This window comes from Dendroctonus ponderosae, unplaced genomic scaffold (genome assembly GCF_020466585.1).
Source record: "Dendroctonus ponderosae isolate FM_Combo_2020 unplaced genomic scaffold, Dpon_F_20191213v2 Dpon_F_20191213_8, whole genome shotgun sequence".
Taxonomy (NCBI): domain Eukaryota; kingdom Metazoa; phylum Arthropoda; class Insecta; order Coleoptera; family Curculionidae; genus Dendroctonus; species Dendroctonus ponderosae.
The window spans coordinates 6803057-6823022 of NW_026019016.1; the positions used below are offsets into that span (position 1 = coordinate 6803057).

Sequence of the window (19966 nt, forward strand, 5' to 3'; positions counted from 1 at the left end):
ATTATTAATTTCAAACCTAATTTTCAATTGTATCCCCACGGGGACTTCAGATAGCTGCAAAAACCCACACGGAAGTATCTACATTGCATAATGCCTAAGTGAGAAATTATGGCCAAAAGCAGGTGCCAAAACACCGTTTCAGGTTTTGTGTTCGAGTGGCTATAAAATTTAACATCGTACAGGTGTACAGGTTTTCTTCTCTCATGTCCAAATGGTTGATTTGTAAGACACTCCGACATTATTTATCATCAGTACATTTGGTTAAATTCACCAATATTTCAAAGACTTTGGAAATGATGACATAAACACGGTTTAATACCGGCCCGATTTGGAACATTGAAAATTCGTTCGAAAGCAAGTGATTTTGTCAAAAATCGTATTTTGTAAAATTGAAATCGTTTTGCGAAACTTGAAAGACGAATTGGAAATTTTGAAATTTGTTGAAAACCGTACGAAGAAAGATTTTCTATAAAAACTGCATCTCGGAAAATTGCAATAGGTTGAAAAACTTGGAAGTTGCGATGATTTGAAGGTCGAAAAGACGATTATCCGAACAAAATGCTTTGCAAAATTTTTACCTTGATTAACTAATTTTCGAAACAGCACATGATATTGTTTGTAAAGTGTAGTTTCGGCGCATTCACTGTCTATAAGACAATTTCTAATTGCAACAGTCTGGAAAGAAATGTGTTCTGAATATTGGCAAGCACTCGGTGAGTTATCAAATATTTTTCAGAAATTAAAAAACTCTTAAAAACCTCATAAACTTGACGTAAACAGTTGTTTCAGGACCAAAGATAATGTTGGTCACCTTTTCACCGCCAGGGGAGTTTACAATTGCAAAGACCTGAAGCGGTGGTTGTTCCTGGAAACACGTTCTTTGCTACAAGCTTGGCGGGACACCAAGATTTTTTTAACCCCAAAATGTATTTTTGGGAGCAACTGAGTGGAAACTCAAACAACTGAATTTTCCCGAAATTTTCGAATTTTCTGAAAATCGCAAATGTGCAAATTTTCCACTTAAGAGTCGATTTTAAAACAGAATACCTCTTTTTATTAACATGGTTGTCGCATATAGTTTCGGGAATATAGCAAAATGGAATCGGAAGTTAGAGATTTAAACTGCCACCCACATTGTTTGCACACTTATTTGCCCATAACTCAACAATTGTTGGCAATATTTTCAAAATAAAAATTGCCCTGTGTTGGTTGCCACGGGCATTCGCTAGAGTTGGGAGATAATGAATCCTGAATGTTTAACATCTACTCTTTTGCCCGTAACTTCGCTAAATGTCAAGATATTATATATAAAAGTTATAAAACCACATAAAAGTCCAAATAAGTAGCTGAAAAAACTATTCCAGCCTCAAATTGAATACCGTTAACAGCAAGGGAGTAAAACGAGTTCAAACTCAGAAAATGTGCAACTTTTTGCAATATTCGTTCAAAAGTAGACATTTATTTTTAAACGGACGGCTTTAATGCAGAATGGACGATTTTACAAGCAAAACGTTCTCGGGCCGAAAATATCCATCGTAATTAAGGCCGATCACTCGAATTTTTGGGATACTATAAGTTTTTTGCCTATCTAGGCTCCTTTTTTTAAATTGTGGCTTTGTTCTAACTGCCTCTTTGTGTGTACTTGATAAATAAACTAATATTTGATTTTGGTTGTTAGAATGGGCCGTTAGCTCTAAAGTGTCTTTCTTTTATCACTCAGTGATGCTCTTAGCGTGGTGACAATATTCAAATTATAATTCAAATATTTACATATTTAATACTGTTGATAACAATCGGTTAGAATTAAGGTCGGAATCCGCATTTAACAGAATTTCTTGCGTTTATTTTTCCATTGCTTCCTCAGAATGATGCGAAACCTTTTATTTCGCAACGTCAATAAGAAAACGCTGTTATTAGTGACTAGAAGCATTTGAGAATGTTACCTGATTTATGGGAAGAAAATTCTAAAGCATATGAAAATAAGTGCGCTGTAATTTCGAAAAAGCCGTTATAAAAAATGTGCCTCATAAAATTCACAAATCTGCACATGCGAGCAGCGCAAATGCCATCAAAGAAAAACTACAACCCTGGTTGCCATCTAGTTCAACAAAATGAAATGCTGTCCGGATCCACAACGCCGAAAATTCCGTAAAACCCTGATTTTGTCTCAAAAAAAATTATTTAGTGGATGCTAACTGCTTAAAATCTTGATCTGTACCACGTATAGCCTGAAGAGCGCTGGATGGCAAAAAGTCTGAAATATATTGGACTGATCCCGGCCACTGAAATTCCCTAGCCCGAATCGTTTTTAAACGATAATTTATTTAGAGTGAAAAATTTGGCAAAAATAGGCCAATATCTGTAGAAGTAGTCCAAGATCACTTGCAGCCTCTTAGGGCGCTATAAGCTAAACCATCACAAAGCAATAAACAAGTTCCACCTACCTTTAGGCATTTGCGGGACTACAGAAAAAAAAAAGATTTACAACAGAAAAACACATAGTCTCATGTGGATATCTTGATTTTGAAGACTTTTTAAGCAGATTGCTTTTAAGGAGAGTTTTAAATTCAAAGGTTTATATAATAACGGTCCACTTTAAAAAACCTAGCAAGATGTTTTCGAAAATTGAGTAAAAATGATTTTTAATTTGAATAGTCGAATTAAGAATTCAAGAACAGTTTAATTTATGGTATAGAGTAAATAAGAAAAGACGCAAATTAATTACAAGCCCAAAAATAGTTTTACGTATCAAATGAGTCTTCTATAGAGAACCAAGTTCATTAACGTATAATGCCTGAAATTAAGTGAATTTTACAGAAAAAAAACCAAAAAAATTTAAACCTCAATCTAGAATGCAGAAGATTCCTTGTCGGTCCTTGTCGAATACATATGGCACGCAGCAATATGATAATTATAAAATACAAGTCATTAATATGGCACTAAAAGGTAAGTAATGCCAAACTTACCGAAAGCTGCATCGTGCCACCTGGAAAGAAAGAAAAACATTCATTAGTATTTCATAAAATTAGTAAAAGTTTATTTGAAATGAACCAAAAAAATAAAGAAAATGTTAAAATGCCATCCACTCGACCAGTTTAAGCTGAAAAAATGTATAGATTAGAATTCATTCTTACCAGCTTTGTGCAAGCTGGCGCCCGGGTCTGCATTTTCTACCCATTAATCCTCAAATCCACAAAAAGGTTACACTACACTTGAACAAGTTCCACTGCGAATTGAAAACTTTAATCTTCCAGTTAGCAGATAACAGATAATCTATCGCATTTGGTTTATTGGCATCAATTCATCCTGTATATGCCGTCTATGAACAAAGAACTGACGATGTATTTTGTAAGCTAATAACTAAATATTTAATCTCTTTTTAAAAAAAAAAACAAGCAATATTGAGATTTTACCACTTTCCGAATGCAGAGAACTACCGCACTACAGAATATAATTGTTTTCTGCCGTCTATAGGCCGTTTGGATGAGTCATTTGCACTTCAAATTTCGTTTTTTTTTGTTGACTGTAGAAACCACCTGTTGGCACGCAAATATTTTCAATCGAAAGTATTTGGGTCAAACTAGTTTGGATGGTCGCCGTAAACAAAACAGGTTTTCCAGCCCAATATGAACATCTTCAGTCATGGAGTGGAATAAAGTTTTCTAGGCTAAATTCAATGCTCTTGGACTCTTGTGCGATTTTTATGAAATGTTGATTCTTTCAGCTGGATATGTTGTGTAGATCCACATTCAATGCTCCGACGGCATATGAAACTTGCTTTTCAAGAGCTCTCGATTTAGCATTTTGCTCAATTTTTATGAAACTGAGTCATACAGTCAATATTTATGAAACAGCTAGATGTGTTGTCAAAAAGTGATCTAAAGAGAAGATCCACATTCATTCTGCACGCCTCATTAAGAGCCGATGGGATCAGTTGCTTTATTTTTGCATATTTATGTACTTAATTGAGCTTATCATACCTACAAGGAAGGTAGGAAGTGTCCAAACCACAGTAAGGAATAAATTTGAAGTCTGCTAGGCTACATGTTGGAAATCGTTTTTTTACGGTTGAAATTTCAGAGTCATTGAACTTGAAATCTTGACCTATTTACCCTAGCAGTTAAAACGGCCAAACTTTATATATGATGAACTTTTTTGTGCTAATCAATTCGAATTAATCACAGTAGACTTCTCCCTTATTCACATTGAAGCACATCTCAAGTAGTTATATACGTATCCTAAAAATTGTTACATAAATCATCACGTGGCTGCTGACTAACGCCTTAAGCACAAAAAGAAGAAAAAGACAAATTGATTTTGGGCTGGAGTGAAAGCCGCATCCATCATCTTCGGCAAGAATGAAATCGATAGCTTTTTAATGTCTATGTTTTCGAGTCCTGACATATAGATTTTTAGGTTTAGAACGATTATAATAATAAAGCCATTAGTGTTACGTAATAACCTCTTTTTCCCTGGAGTGACGCGGATGTATTCTTCAGCAAGGGGAAACCACTAATCATTCTCACAATTTCTGATATGTGTTATGTAGATTCGACTAATCATTGCCAATATCTGTTGATTAATTTTTTTCTTTATCTTTCATCGGCAGAACGTCGTTAGTTTGCAATTATTACTACTTATCAGTGGTATCGGAGAATCGAACTTACGAAATTTAATTGCCGTTTTTTCTTGCAGTAAACAATTCTTTACTGGGGCCCCTGGTCTACTTTGGTAATGAGTTGCTAATTAGACTTAAACTTAATCGGTTGGTTAATGGGTTTACTTCAGGAGTTAGTAACTACTAACTGCAGGTGCGGACATTATATTTTAACAACATGTAATAAACTTTCAATAATGCTGACCACCCAGCATGGCCTACAAGAACATGTGTAACAAAAATTATTTGATCGTTATGACAAGTTAACATGAATATTAAAATCCCTTTGTTTTAATATGGTGATTTAATTTGAGAGTTTTAAGAGCATATATGCCAGTTGGCTACTCAGCAAGAATTGGAGCATTGAAAACGCTTGCAGTTATCTTTTTTCATTTTTCTTAATTTCTGACTTTTGGAATTGTTTAAAGAGCTAAAGAATTCCAGGTTATTAGTTATTAGATATCGAGGTTTTGATAATTTGCCAACATTTTTTGATGGAGTTAACAAGCTATTAATGTAGTTGAAGCTCAAGCAAGTCTCCCAAAATGCAAAGTCGAACAGTTCAGAAACTTCTCACGTTTTCGAACTTTTCTGCACAAGCAGCTAGGTTTGTAAATTTAAGACATGTAAATTTTGTATAAATTTTATTAGTTTTAAATAACAAAGGTCTAAACCGTTCTCAGCTGAACACTCCTTGACAGATAACCGATATTTAAATGTGATATCAGTTTAATAGTGGCTCACCTACCCAGAGAACTCTTTGCATAAAAACTATCTTATTAAAAGCGTAGACTGCTTTTCCCACACGGCATTTGCTCTTTTCGCTGTTCGAATTATGCATAAAAAGTGCCTCCACCAGTTTTATTATGCATATTAAAGGATATTTCAGAACCACCCTTCGAGTCAATGTTTAGTTAACACCTATTCTTGCGCGGCCTCTTAACTGCAAACATTTCGCTCCCTTTTTGAGGGTTTACTAAGCTCTGTTTCGTATTTTGTATTACTCGATCATGAAAAATCCATAGAAATATTTGCATATAAGTCTGTTTAATATTGGACATATTATTTACACGAAAACTGTTTAATGTGTAACAACTTTGCAAATTTCATTGGTTTCACTGAAATTAGAGAAATTTTATTATTTTAATTGTTTAATGACTTTTAAATGTGAACATGTATTGTTTTAACGCATCCAGTCGCTTAATTGTAAAATGCAATTAGTATTCAACAACACTGTTTCACTGGAGCTTAAATTTAAAAAAGTACTCATTAGTTATTGGATATTATATCACATCATTGATAATACATTACGATTCAAATCATTGAACTAAGATTGGAAAAAATCTGAAGTATCCTGGTAGTTTTTGTCTGCTAACTGATCATTAAACATTTATATATTCGAGTATTACTTTTCTGGGCACCACTACATAGCCAAGCAATTATGAGCGGAATCAATTATTGTTATTCAATAATGCGCTAACGGTTATTTTATTCTGTATTTCAATTAGCATACACCATTGACACCAACGGTTTGATGTATTTGCCCATTCATTTCAATACTTTAGCATCTCAATTCCTATTAACCTTCTCAAGAAGTTTTTTGTATGTTTGCACGTAGACAAGTGATTGTTTTCAATAGGAATGCTCAGATCAATGCAAAGCTGGTCTCCATCATTTTTGCTTCCAAAAGCTTCGGATTTTGATCTTTGGGCTTGATAATCTGCAAGCTGATTTACTTCGAATAGCAGCAACCAGGAATCATATTTTCTATTTAATTCTATGTTATTATTATTTTTTAAATCGTTGTTGCGTTAAACGCGTTTGGGTTCCAGTCATCTGCTGATTTTTCTGAGGTGTCTGACTGACGTTGCTTTTGCAATTACTTGTATCCATGTTGTTAGCGGTCTTTCTCTTTTCCTTTTTTTGTGAATGTGTCAATTCCATTACTTTTCTCCTTAGCCGGTCTTCCTCATACGTCTTACTTGCCCGTGCAATATTAACTGCTGTTTTCCATATCTTCTACAATTGTTCCTTTTATATTGATTTGTGTTCTTATGTCCTCATTTCTTACGTGCTCTAATCTAGATTTTCTCGCTGCTTGTTACCAACAATTTCAACTGCCAGTAGATTGTCGTAAAGTATTTGTGTTAATTGCCACACTTTGTTTTCCTTTGGTTATTATGTTCTTTAGGGCTTCCTCAGTTCGTTAGGTCTTCATCATCTTTATTTCCAGACATTTGCATGCATCATCCGTTTTTCATCTTTGATGTTCTCGGTCCAGATCATCTGCTGGTTCCTTCTTAGATAGATATTGGGTTTTGTTTAAATTTATTTCTAGTTTTTCCATTTTTCATATTCTTCAGTAAGCTTTCTGGGTAACTAACACTCTGGGTCGTCCTTGTCTTGAGCGATAACGGCCATACTTATTATCTGCATAGTCAATGAACATAATTTGGTGTTTTCGATATTTAATCTCATTCTCTAAGACTTCTTTTCTGAAAAGTATGAAAGCCTCAACTATGTATATGTTGAACAGTATGGAAGATAGGCAGCTGTTTTAGAAGTTTAGTCACCTTAAATCCGTTGGATAGTTTTTCCTATTGTTGTTCTAGATGTTGTTTTGCTATATAACTCCTTGCTGCGTCGATTAGTGTATTGTTTCTACTTGTTTTCTTTCCAATATTTTCCAAACTTTACTCTCAAGCACAATGTGGTACGCTTTTGTAAGATCAACAAAGAGTAGATGTATTTCTTGAGATCTCATCATTATTTTTCTATTCATTGTGTTAGACAAAAGGTACTATCTCCTGTTGATCGTCCTGCTCTAAAGCCGTTTCGTTTTTCCGCTTCAAAAGGGCGATTTTCGTATATACGTTCTTGTGCTTGTTACATTCATTATCCGATAATTATTGCAGTCTTATCACAGCTTCGTTCGACCTTTGCGGTAGTGATTAGTATGTGTTGAGTGTTTGCCATATTTTTCTATTTAACTTTATTGGTATTTTAATAATTTTTCTTGGAAACTTGATGACTGTTCCATTTATCTGCATTTTATTGATTTAAAAAAAATAAGATTCCTACTTTTATTTTGTATTAATTGAAATTAAATTTTCTACTTTTCTTTAATGTAAAAAATTCTTTCCATTGGAAGTCACTATGCATAGTTGAAAGTTTGTTCGATAATGTAATGAGAATATTTGAATATGTAGTTTAATTTTTTGAAACGACTTTCTGAACAATGTTGTACAAAAATAAAGAAGGAATTTTCTAAAGTAGTTGATATAGACTTTTTGTTTCAATCGCGTGAAAGTTTCGGTTTATAAGTTATTTAGGTAAAACTTGCAGCTTGTTTCTGCTGGATCAGGATCTCTTAGTTTGGATATTGGCAAAATAAATTTGCAATATACAATTAAGTAAAATTGGCCGCTTTTCAAGTAAACGCTTTCGTTGCTAGTTTGGTTCTATTTATTCACTTTATGTCTACGACCAGTTATCAAATTCAGTTCAGCTTCGCTTAAGCGACCCAGGCAGATCGACGTAAATCGTTTCCGAATCTGGACCAAGAGTTTCCACTGATGGAATATGGGTTCCAAACTTGAGTCCTCAGGTCTTCGTATTGGCGAGACACCGGAACCCTCTGTGCTAAGCTGGAAATCCTGTTAATTCCTACACCTCGACGGATTTGATTGGAGGCATCTTCCCAGGATTCTGATTGCAATTCACCCAAAATGTCCCGTTGCAGCTGCTGTTGCTGTTCGATGAGCGCCTGTTGCAATTGCTGAATGACCAGTTGACGAGCGAGTTGTTGGCCGATCAGTTCTTCACCTTGTCGTTGGAGTTGCTGTTGGACTTGCTCCAACTGTACTCCTAAGTCTCCAATTTGCTGAACGTCGATAAGTTGCACTTGAATTTGTTGCTTTTGCTGGTCAACAAGGACCTTTTGCTGTTGAAGTTGCTGGATTTTGGCCTGTTGTCTGCTTATCTCGCTAAAATTATGCTTCAGTCAATTATATGTTTAAAAATTAATTTAAAACTTAATTACGTTTGGATTTCCTGGATGATGTTTTCATCTACGAGCTGCTCAACTTTAGCAAGAAATACTTTAGAGTTAAGGTCTGACTGTCCAACACGACCCCATTGCTGAACGTCCACGTTGTCGAGGGTTAGTTGAGATTCAATGGCGGCTTCAAGAGTTCTGCCCAATTGGGAAGTGGCTGCGACTACTGGACCAATATTTCGCTGGAAAACCAATTGATTCTGGAGGTTGTCGATGGCTTCGTTGGTGGCTATCTGTAAGTAATTGAATCCAGTAAAAGCTACCAGCTAAGGTGTGAGTAGTTACCCTTTCAACAATGTTTTGCGGGTTAGTTCTTTGCTGTTGTTCCAGATCCTGGATGCCTTCGATTGTCTGTCCTTGCCTAGCTAACAAGGCTTGTTCTACTACTTCTCGAGCAGCTTGTTGAGCGACATCGGATTTAATCACTCGGTCATATCCTAAACCTTGTTCAATAACGTTCTGAGCTTGCTGGATTTCCCGTCCAATCTGTTGAGCCGATTGTTGGGCAGGTGTAAACCTGTTGTTGACACGGCCGAATTGGAATGATTGCAGATTGTCTGCAGATAAATTCAATTATTGCGTAACTTTTAGGGCTGAAATGCTGATAATCTTACCACCAGTGATCCATCCCAATGGGGTGGAACTAGCCACTGCTACCAAAGCCAATATGAAAACAGCTTGCATGATGAGCTTGTGTTGCGTAGAACTGGAAAGGCTCAACTGTGATTCTGCCGGCTCTTCAGTGTCTTTTTATATGCATTCCTGCGAATAATCACTTTATAAAACCAGTTTCAATTATTTGGAGGATAAAGTAATTCTTATTTTTTGTTGCATGAGGCAATTAAATTGCGGATATCTTTATAGGGGGCTGCTTATCGGTCGTTAAACCAATTAAGAATCTTTTAATAGTGTTGTTTTTGAAAGACAGCCGATCGGAAACAGTTATTTACTTATCAGCAACACCGATTACTGAAAACGTGCAAAATTGCCATGTCTTTGCTTAATGCAGAGGACGAATTACTAATTATATTTGTACCATGTAGGACCGAACAATAGTTTAAATTCAAAGTTCAAATTACTTAAAGATGTTACTTATGTTTTTCAATAATATCGGCTGCATATGCGGTTTTCTTATTGGGAGTTTGAAGGTTAAATAAAATTCAGATTAAGTTCTACTCTATCTCCGGACTAAATAGAGAAATTCCTCTTCATTCCTTCTAAATATCCTATTTTTCATGAAGCAGATTCTTTATAATTGAAATGCATCAATATACTTTTATATTCAAAAGGACGTGTAGGTAATGTGGAAATTATGTTTTCCAGTTGTTAAACAGCAAAATGTATTTTATTTTTCTGGTAGTGAAGTTGAACAGGGTTCGACAGCTACTTTCCCATCTAATAGCATCTCGGCTGGGTCCCTGAAAAAATAATCTTCACACTTAGATGAAATTGTGCATCAATGTTAAGTGATGGGTAATCAGTATGGCAAACAGTCTGCTTTTTCGACTATTATTGAGATTTAATATGGTTCAGAATGATATTATTAAGTAATCTCCATTTAAAATCAAAGTATTGAGGCAAATGATGCCTAATTTTCTAATTTTTCATAACCATAAATTAGGTTCTATATTAATCTTAACATCAACCATAAAAGTGTGTTAGATATTTTCTATGTCGGTTTATATTTAATTTTCTTTCCACATTTTTTCGGTGGAGATTTATATTTCTATACTTTTTAGAAATGCTTTTAAAATACATGAAGATAATAACTGTAGATTCAAGGGGAATCAGGAGATTGTCTGAGAAAAATTTCTTATTTTAGTATTGTATCAATTGCAAAATTTCACTGTTTGATTGCATTGAAAGCGACTTTATATTATTTAATTCTGGAACAAAATCAACTAAAGGTGACGGCGCATTTTGAAATTATTTTGTAATTGTTATGTATAAATTGTTTTTATGGAGATATCAGACTGATAGAAACTCAAATATTCAGCATGTTGTAGCAAGCTATTTTTCATGATTATATATGAATTTAAAGCTTTTTAAAATTTCGTTTTGCTGTCATTCAAATTTTAAAACGAATTAAATTCTCTGAAAACATTTTCAATAGCAATTTGTTGGAAACATTTTTTCACAAGGCTTTAGACTTTTTAGCTGCAAATCACCTACTCTAGAAAGTGCATAATGCATACTATGACATTTTATGTTATTTGTGCAATAAGTTTCTTACGTATAGATTTACAACTGTTGCAATACTTAGGAGCAAAAGAACAAAAAATCAGGACTGAAGGACGGATAATTTGTTACAAGTAACGGAAAAAGTAGGAAATGTAGAAGCGTAGATCTAGAGACCTACAAAACTATTGCCGAAACGTACCCAGAGCAAGAGAGTTGGTTGGCTCAAAGAAATGGAATTTTGAACCAGAAACACTTATTTTTGTGTGCATGAACAGGTAAAAGAAACGTTTAAAAGTGCGTAATTGCAACTTCAAATGTAATAAAAATAAAAATAATATCTGACCCTTTTTTGCGTATAAAATAAACTTAATAGACTGGCAGAATACATAACGAAACTCTTTGACGATTCAAGAAAGACCCTATTAAGGTTTAGAATTATCATCATGAAACGCCTAAAAAGGCCAAATATCCTGAACTGGATGAGTTACATCGTGAAGCTGTTATGAAATAGTCAGTGTAACAATCTGAGGCATTTCCTTAGTAGAATCGGTAATACTAAAAATATGGAACTATGTTCACGAGCCCAAAATACTCTCAAATGTATGAAATAACAGAAAACTAGAAACTTTTTTTCAGAAGCTGCTTCAATATTAGGAAGGTGGCGATATATCGAGAAAGACAAGACATATCTAGATTTTTTGCATGTTTTACAAATAATATACATGATAATAATATAATATCTAAAAATAATTTGAGTCAATAAAACAATAGCGTACAAAAGCAGAGAAGCTGGTAGAAAGCAAATCAACCATAAAAGGCACATTTCAAATATACCTAAAGGGGAATTTGAAAAACATAATCAAGAAACAATGACATGCTTAATAATATGTGGAGAGAGACGCAATTATAAATTAGGTCTGGTACAAATACAACATATTCTTAGATGTTATATTTAAACAAGAATTTATGATATTTTGTATATTTGATTTTACTCTTAAGCGGGTTCCTTTGTTAAATATTAGTGACAAAACAAATCCTTATCATTGACGACTATAAAATAATTTTTTCTATATTTAAGACAGAAACACCTCTGTTTTTCGTTATGGAGCCCTGAAGATTGCTTAAATAAATCCGAAACGTGCGCTCAACAAAAGTAAAGTTTTCATTTTTTGGTACTACGTATTGACCGATAAACGCGAGGATCTAACTAGGCATTTAGAATTTTAGAATCGTTCTTGCTTTAAGTGGTTAAATAAAAAAGATCTTCGTTTCGGTATTTTAGACTTCACTTAAATTTTTGTCTTACTTTGAAGGTGCTATTTGACCTTAAAATAAATTTCCGGATCTTAAAAAACTCAATAGTACCTTGAATTATTTTGTGTTTGCTGTTTAAAAGACAGAAAGTTGAATGTTTCGGTCACTCAACATTCCACTCAAGTGAAACAAAAAAAAACAGGAACAGTTTGTCATTTTTTTGAATAAAGTTTCGTTTCCAAGCAGTAATTTTCAAAAAAAAAATGCAAAACGTTTTTTGGCTGCTAAAATAAAAAGGCGTTAAATAGTATTGCAAGTTTATTTCAATAAATTGTCAGCAATTCCACATATCAATCTTCAAAGTCTGAAGTTGGTTGTTTAAGCCACCCAGGTAGTTCTAGGAGAGTAAGTTCCCGATCTGGACCAGGAATTTCCATAGATGGACCATGGGATCGACTTTTGACTTTCAAAGAGACCATATGGACGGAATTGGGACGGAACTCTCTGTGTTAGGGTCAAGAACCTGTTAATTCCGACACTTCGATCAAATCGTTTTACACGGTCTGACCAGGTCTGGGATTGCAGTTCACCTACAATATCTTGTTGAAGTTGCTGTTGTTGCTCAAAAAGCGCTTGTTGCAATTGCTGGATGACCAATTGACGGGCGAGCTGCTGGTTGACCAGTTCTTCTTCTTGCCGTTGAAGTTGCTGTTGGACTTCTTGCAATTGCAATCTTGATTCCTGATCTTCTTGAACACTGGAAAGCTGGACCTGGATTTTTTGCTTTTGCTGGTCAAGGAGTATTTTCTGTTGCTGAAGTTGCTTGATCTGGCCTTGTTGTCTGCTAATTTCGCTGAAATTATGCGTACGTAAATTATTTTTCAAACAATAATCAGGGAAGTAATTACGTTTGGATTTCCTGGATGATATTTTCATCTACAAGTTGTTCCACTTTCGCAAGGAATACTCCGGAATGAAGGTCTGACTGTCTTCCTCGACCCCATTGCTGAGTGTTTACATTGTCGATAGTCAGTTGAGACTCAATGGCGGCTTCAAGAGTTCTACCCAACTCAGAAGTAGCTGCGATCACTGGAGCGACAGTTTGTTGGAACACCAACTGTTTCTGCAGCTTGTCGATGGCTTCGTTTGTCGTTACCTACCAAAGATGGAGTAGCTGGATAGAGGAAGTGCCAGAAAGGACAAAGAAATTTTACCTGCTGGGCAATGTTTTGCGGTGCAATTCTTTGCTGTTGCTCAAGTTGCTGAATGCCTTCAACTGTTTGTCCTTGCCTAGCTAGCAGGGCTTGTTGAACCACTTCATGCGCAGCTTGTTGGGCGGCATCAGATTTAATGACTCGGTCTGATCCTAAACCTTCTTGAATTACATTCTGTGTTTGCTGGATTTCGCGGCCAATCAGTTGAGCAGATTGCTGAGCGGGAGTGAGCCGATTAACACGTTGCAATGCAGACAAATAATCTGGTGACTGAAAGTTTCCTGCAAATAAAAGGAAATGTTATGTAAAGTGTTAGGGTCTACGCAAGTAAAAGAATTGCCTTCAGTGCGCCATCCCAATGAGCCACAACTGGCCACTGCAACAAAAGCCAATAGCAAAATAGGCTGCATGATAAACTGAACTGGATCGACTGTGATTCCTGTGAATCTTCAGCAGCTTTTTATATGTGATTTTGCTCGTCTTGAATCCAGACAATTCTATAAATAATTGTTTTAATCAAGCAATGTGTGTTATTTCTTGCGTAAGGAAAAACACCGATATCTTTGCAGGAGGCTGCTTATCTTCTTCGAAGGTCGGTAACACTTGTTTACTGTTTCTGCGTGCCAATGAACACTGCTTTGCAAAATTTCCATAATTAAGCAAAATGAAGTGAATAATTTAAACAGTTGCGTTTTTTAATACTCTGGCATTATATCTGGGGAGTTTTCTTTCCAATAGGGGCTTTTGCGTTTCATTGTATCCAAAATCAGAGCTCAATTTTGTAGATATACAGTTGGTTAATTCAAGTTCTAATTATATAAAAATCTTCATTTTCATGATTCATTTTTTATTTCTACTAGTGTCTTATTGCGCCTTACACGCCTTATATAGAACTCCGGGTTCTACATAATAGTTAAACACGGACCGAACAGTTTCAACTCTCCAATTTAATGAATGGAGAAATGGGAGAATTTATGGGACAGATATTTTTAAAATATTAAGAATTAAGACTTCAGTATCAGTTTCGTGGTAAGCAAACAGTAATTACTCTTCTTTTATCCAAAACTATGTTTAGTTTCTAGCACCTCTCTCATAACCTAGTAAAAAATTCGAAACTTGAGAAAAACATAACTATAAATAATTCACTTGCACTAACTTCCTTCTGAATCAGTTATTTGATAATTTGATATAACAAGATCTTTCAGAAATGTATTATTTTTATTTGCTGGGTTTTAGAAAGAGCGAAATTGATTACCTCAAACTTATTTTTGCTGTGTATTTGGGTTATTTTCTCAACATGAGTTAATTCGTGTCATACGCATAATCGTTCAAATTCAAGTTTTGCTGTAATTCGTTTTTTCGTAGAATTCGTCGCAACAGAAAATGTTCACCTTTCTATTTGTCTCAGTGTCAATATTCAAACAATTTTTTAACTATTTTTTGTATTTTTTATCAACTGATTTTTATCGTTAGGACTTAAATATCGGTTCCCTAAATAATTTCCGCGATTTCCTAAACCATCACGAAAATCAAGTTAGAAACATAAAAATGATGCAGATAATCCGAATTGCTTTAAGGTATATGTTTCATATAACTTCTTTTATTTTATGTTTTGCAATTACACCAAAATTTACAAACGTTTCTTTTTAGTTATAAGCATACATGAGTTAATGCCTTATAAGTTGGGAACTCAACATTTTTCTAATGTCGTCTTTTTACTTTAGATAAATTTTGGCGATTGTAAACCCAGGCGACTCTTAATAGGAAAAGGGTTGTTTTAGTAGAATTTAAAAATGCATGCCACCTATATAGCACAAGGGGAAGCTGTATCCCTAATTTGCATCCCTTCCAGAATCAATAAAGGAGAGATGATCTAGTGTCGGCAAACTGAATATTTTTTAATACCTCCTTCAGATGGCGGTGTGAAACATGGGAGATGTAAAGTATGATTTCCAAAGTTGTTACTACATTTTAAAGCATCAAATTTTTTGAGTCGGTATGCGTAGTTTTCGTTATTTGAATGTGAAGGTATTGTTTCCGTTACAGGCTCAGTTAGCCATTTAAATCAGTTTAGACTGTAATCGTTATATTATTTTGTTCATTTATTCATTAGTACTTACATAACATTTAGTTTGATGATCAATTCGCTTTTACCTACTCATTTTTAGTTACTAGAAGAGGGCTATTTAAAAAATGTATAATTGTCTCGTTGCATCAAAATTTGAAGACAAACTCTTTTGTAAGTAATTAACAAAAAGTTCCATATAAAGTATATTTCTTTATAGTTTTCCATTTCCATTATATAAAATTAAAACGGCCGCTAGAACCAACAGTTTCCGTTAAAAGAATAAAACCCTATTAAAGAGATTTCAAATTATTTCAGTTTCATTATTAGAAAAATAATAGAAACACAATGCCGCAATTCCTTTCGCCCTCGGGCATTTCAATGCCTAATTAAAACCCTAACGAAAAAGGGGTGAAGCGGAAGTAAGTTTCGATGTCAACTGTGTTGTACCTGCAAATGCAATGGAATATAATTTATGGGTACAGGTATGCAAATGTGGTGAATAATTTTAATGTATAGTATGTTCCTAGAAGTCTGTTTTTTGCTTTATTCTTCTTCTGGAAAATAATTTGCCCAGATTATACTAGAGGTGGATATACTGTGGATTCACTTCCTAGCGGTTCTGTAAGTAGATTTTCGAGTCCAGGATATTTCGTCTATTCGGTGTCTTTCTTCTAGTTATGTGCGGGGATTTTCTCTTTTGCTGCCCTTATGTTGATTTGTTCGATTTGGAATTGAACTATAAACAAAAGTTTGCAGCATTTGAGTTCGAAAAAAGTAACAGTTTGAAGTGCTATGAGAACAATTATTATTTCCGATACTAACATCCTTCCATTATGTGACTTCCATATGCAAGAATCAATTTTTAATTGAAAAAGCTTCAATTTTTTACAACTGTCTTTTGGAAATATTCAATATTATGATTGCAACACCTAAACGTACTACTTGAAAACGATAGGAGATTGATTGTTGAACCAGTTTTTAATTCCCTAGAAGTAGGAATTATGTATCACAGACATATTTGGATTCATGCATTTTTTGCAATACCAAACATTAATATCGATTTTACTGTTTGCAGTTTAAACTTTACATTTACGTCGATTATTTTTTGCAATTTGTACTAAATTTGCTGGCTTTGCACTGAAAAGTAAATAGCTCAATATGGACCATTCGCTTGCTGAGCACAGCCGTAAATTATAGCCGTAAATCATTTTCATAAAAGAATAAGTAGCAAAGGGAATTGCCTTAAACAAGTTAAGAGCTAAGTGAATTAATCACGCCGGTGTAAGTTTTAATACGTTATAAATATTAATGGTTAATTTGCTCGTTTTTCTTTTCAAACGCCTTTTTTGCTAATATTGCAATCACGACTGTGCATAGTTAAACAGATACATATTAGCGTCCTTCAATACGAATACTTAGCAATACGATACACTGCTAGGGGACTACAGAGTAAAAGACAGTTAGATGTTGTTTTATTTACTCTGATATTTACTACATTTTTAGTCTTGAAGCAATGCAGAACGAACCAAAATTGGTAGGTAAGTGAACGGATGCACATAGAGAAATGGATAGACAAACAACCAACGAAGACTGATTGAATCATGAACTGACGAGGTACGAAAATCGCCAAGAATGAATTTTTTTTCACACCACAGTTTAACAATCTTGAGAAATAAGATGCATGAATTCTGAGTTGATATTTTTCGTAAAATGGAAAATAAATGTCTCAGACAAAACTGTTGGCTCACATTATGTAAGTCTTCAATAATTGGCGCAAATCTTTTGAATGACTTTTTCCAATCTGCGTTTAAAGCCAACAGCCCAAAACGGTCATTTAGTTATTCGCCTTAAAAGTGACTTCTAAGACCATTTTACCAATTATCACTATAAGCTCAATATGTTTGAGTGATTTTTGCGACTCATGCCTTAAAGTTTGCAGACCTGCAGTGAGTCTTTATATTATACCTAATATACTAAACGAACTGTTTTATTTAAGGAGTAGTTACTTGAAATTTTAGATTAAATGCTATTGCATCACTTGATTTTTTCAGTTATATGAGTACTTAAGACCATAAGTAAACCAATTGAAAAAGCATTTTTTTTACTTATTTATTCATTACAATTTATAAATCGCATGACTACAGTTTGAAGAGCAACCAAACAGTAAATCTGGCTGTTCTGACTGGCAGAATAGGAAAACTCAAAAATAATTGTTGGTTGGACGGTCGCAGAAAATTAGCCTTAAATTAAAATATTTAAATGTTTGCTATTTTGCACAACCCGTGTTTGCCAATAAAACATCCGAGACTCTGAGGACAATTCAAAATATTTTTTCTTATCATTTAACGGTTTCCTTATTTTTTTAAGTAAACAATTATACCGCAATTTTTTATATCATAGGCATTAGCAAAAACAGCAATAGCAAGTTGAATGATGTTACCTTTTGGTTGATAAATCCAATAATAAACATATTTATATTTATACATACAGTCAACAACTGATTAAATGCTCTCCCAGTTTAACCTTCGCTCCCCCATAGTGGAAAAAGTCAATAAACAAATTAATGTAAAATAATAAGGTATTTATATTTACGTTGCTGTCAGGTTGAAGGCGCCGTATTAAATTAGCTAGTAGAGAATACTGTGTAGCTGTTACGAGACATGTACAGGATCTACAATCTACAGATACTTACATAACAGTTTTATTTAATTGCTGGAAATTAATAACATTTTTTTAAACATAAATCAAACAATTCTAAGTAGATGATTTATTGACCATTGACGGTTTCAAAGCAGGAAAAGTTTACAAAAGGAAAAACACCTTCAAAGTGTATTATAATTCATGTGAAAATATTTCATAGACTATTACGAAGAAGTTGCTTATTAATAACCAAATAAGAAGTAGCTGAAATTCAGTTCTTGAATTTAAACTTTTTTAATCCCAAAAGCCTGTACAAAATGCAATGTTTGCATGCGAATGTTGCGTAAGTAAAATGTAAAATAATTTTTGTACTAATGAATGTTTTTAACTGTTTAACAGTTTGAGAAAATCATCGAATATAATGTTGTGGCTCATTAAAGCTACATGGAAAAACATAAGTTATTTCACAATTCCTTTAACCTGCTTAGAGTCTCGTGACTTTAATCAGCATCTGTATTTATAGATAATCATTTACATTAAAACAAATGGCAATAAATCATGTACCATTTCGATGTTGGAATCCTATGCAGACTTTCACTGGGGCCCTGATAATATATGCCAATCATTTAGTTAACATTAACCATTAAAATAATATGTGTTTTCTATAACAAATTTTTCTGCTGGTAATGGCGAGTAGGTATAGACATTTCTTCACACAATGTTATCGGAAACAATGGGCAATTTTTCATTGTAATGTTCATTTTGTTTACATCTATTTAACATGTAGTTTTTATGCAACGCTCGCTTTAATACGTTACATGTTTGAAAATATTTTATAAATACCTATAGCTTGGATATTGTGCAAAACTGCTTTGCTTAAATGAAGTCAGGTTTTATTCTCATCTTGATCCGTCCATCAGCACCAGCTAAAATTATATAAAATAATTTCCTTTCGAGGAACTGAATAGTTTTATTTGGTTTATAAGTTTCTCTTACTGCCTTAGAAAACAGCGAGTAGTAAGGCTTAAGTATTGATAAGTTTTGTGATTTTTTAGAATTTTTCTTGCCAACATTTGTTTCAAACGAGCATATTTTCGACATTTTACTTTGGAACTGGGCAAAGTAGTAGGTTTGACTTGCTGAAACAAATTAAATTTCTAAGAAAATTTTTCATATTCCTGCCAGCTTGTTCAGTTTATAAATAATAATAGTAATAATATAAGTCTTTAAAAACTCGCTGTCATTCTTTAGAAACCACCGTTGAAAAATTTCTATTTGCAAATTTACTATTTGAAAGATTGGGATTATAAACCAATAAAAAAACCGTCTGTACAGGTGTAGTAAACCACGAAAAAATATCTACTGGATATTTACAAGAGCTAAAAAAACATAGTTTTTGAATGCACAAATGCAACGTCTCTAACTTTTGCATACAATAATAAAAGTTGCAAGTGGTAAGTGGTAGACAGGGGCAAAAGCGTTTTGACTATTTAGAATTAGATCTGTTAACAAAGCTGCAAAATTTACAACTATGACTTTTAAACGAAAATTTTGGTGGTGGATGACCAAATTTTTATATTTAGATTGATATGATCCAAATGTTTAATGCTAAAAATATGTTAATTATTGAAATCAAGTCGTTTGCGCAAGATGGAATAAGACAATATAAATTGTTGTATTTCAATATATCACAACTGGTAATGCAAAGTTTCTTCGGTTTTTGGTACAATTTCTTTGAATGGAGACCATCTGAAATCTTTGTCTTCAGTTTTGCATTTTTTCGGGATGTAAAATTCTAAGCAACATCAACAGCTCAAGATGAAATTTCTCCCAATTGAAGAGTAAAAGATAAATTTACTGCGCATTATCTAAACTTATACCCATAAAGTTAATAT

The 19966-nt window shown here is 33.8% G+C and overlaps 2 protein-coding genes and 2 long non-coding RNA genes across 4 annotated transcripts; 1 reads left to right on the forward strand and 3 right to left on the reverse strand.

Moving 5' to 3' along the window:
- Window positions 1-8104: 8104 nt before the first annotated feature.
- LOC109546598 (zinc finger protein 853) lies at window positions 8105-9541 on the reverse strand. Its single transcript, XM_019917602.2, has 4 exons — window positions 9329-9541; window positions 9000-9271; window positions 8700-8947; window positions 8105-8643 (listed from the first exon to the last, which is right to left on the reverse strand). Exons 1-4 carry the CDS (start codon window positions 9396-9398, stop codon window positions 8172-8174), a joined length of 1062 nt encoding a protein of 353 aa, XP_019773161.2. The 5' UTR covers window positions 9399-9541; the 3' UTR covers window positions 8105-8171.
- A 2913-nt stretch (window positions 9542-12454) lies between these two features.
- LOC109546597 (zinc finger protein 853) lies at window positions 12455-13836 on the reverse strand. The gene is made up of 4 exons (XM_019917601.2): window positions 13704-13836; window positions 13364-13644; window positions 13058-13305; window positions 12455-13002 (listed from the first exon to the last, which is right to left on the reverse strand). The coding sequence occupies exons 1-4, from the start codon at window positions 13771-13773 to the stop codon at window positions 12528-12530; spliced, it is 1074 nt and encodes a 357-aa protein (XP_019773160.2). The 5' UTR covers window positions 13774-13836; the 3' UTR covers window positions 12455-12527.
- Window positions 13837-13883: 47 nt separating this feature from the next.
- On the forward strand, window positions 13884-15740 carry LOC125505357. Its single transcript, XR_007282120.1, has 2 exons — window positions 13884-14392; window positions 15088-15740. It is a non-coding gene; the product is annotated as an uncharacterized LOC125505357 (long non-coding RNA).
- On the reverse strand, window positions 15582-19194 carry LOC125505358. Its single transcript, XR_007282121.1, has 2 exons — window positions 17872-19194; window positions 15582-16167 (listed from the first exon to the last, which is right to left on the reverse strand). It is a non-coding gene; the product is annotated as an uncharacterized LOC125505358 (long non-coding RNA).
- Between the last annotated feature and the right edge of the window lie 772 nt (window positions 19195-19966).

What these genes read in the sequence shown, in the direction of transcription:
- LOC109546598 (XM_019917602.2), bottom strand. Translation starts at nt 9,398, where the DNA reads ATGCAAGCTGTTTTCATATTGGCTTTGGTAGCAGTGGCTAGTTCCACC. An exon ending in CGCAAAACATTGTTGAAAGG is followed by an intron (nt 8,948 to 8,999) that starts GTAACTACTCAC and finishes AATTACTTACAG; the next exon opens with ATAGCCACCAACGAAGCCAT. An exon ending in ATCATCCAGGAAATCCAAAC is followed by an intron (nt 8,644 to 8,699) that starts GTAATTAAGTTT and finishes GCATAATTTTAG; the next exon opens with CGAGATAAGCAGACAACAGG.
- LOC109546597 (XM_019917601.2), bottom strand. Translation starts at nt 13,773, where the DNA reads ATGCAGCCTATTTTGCTATTGGCTTTTGTTGCAGTGGCCAGTTGTGGC. An exon ending in ATTGGGATGGCGCACTGAAG is followed by an intron (nt 13,645 to 13,703) that starts GCAATTCTTTTA and finishes TTTTATTTGCAG; the next exon opens with GAAACTTTCAGTCACCAGAT. An exon ending in ATCATCCAGGAAATCCAAAC is followed by an intron (nt 13,003 to 13,057) that starts GTAATTACTTCC and finishes GCATAATTTCAG; the next exon opens with CGAAATTAGCAGACAACAAG.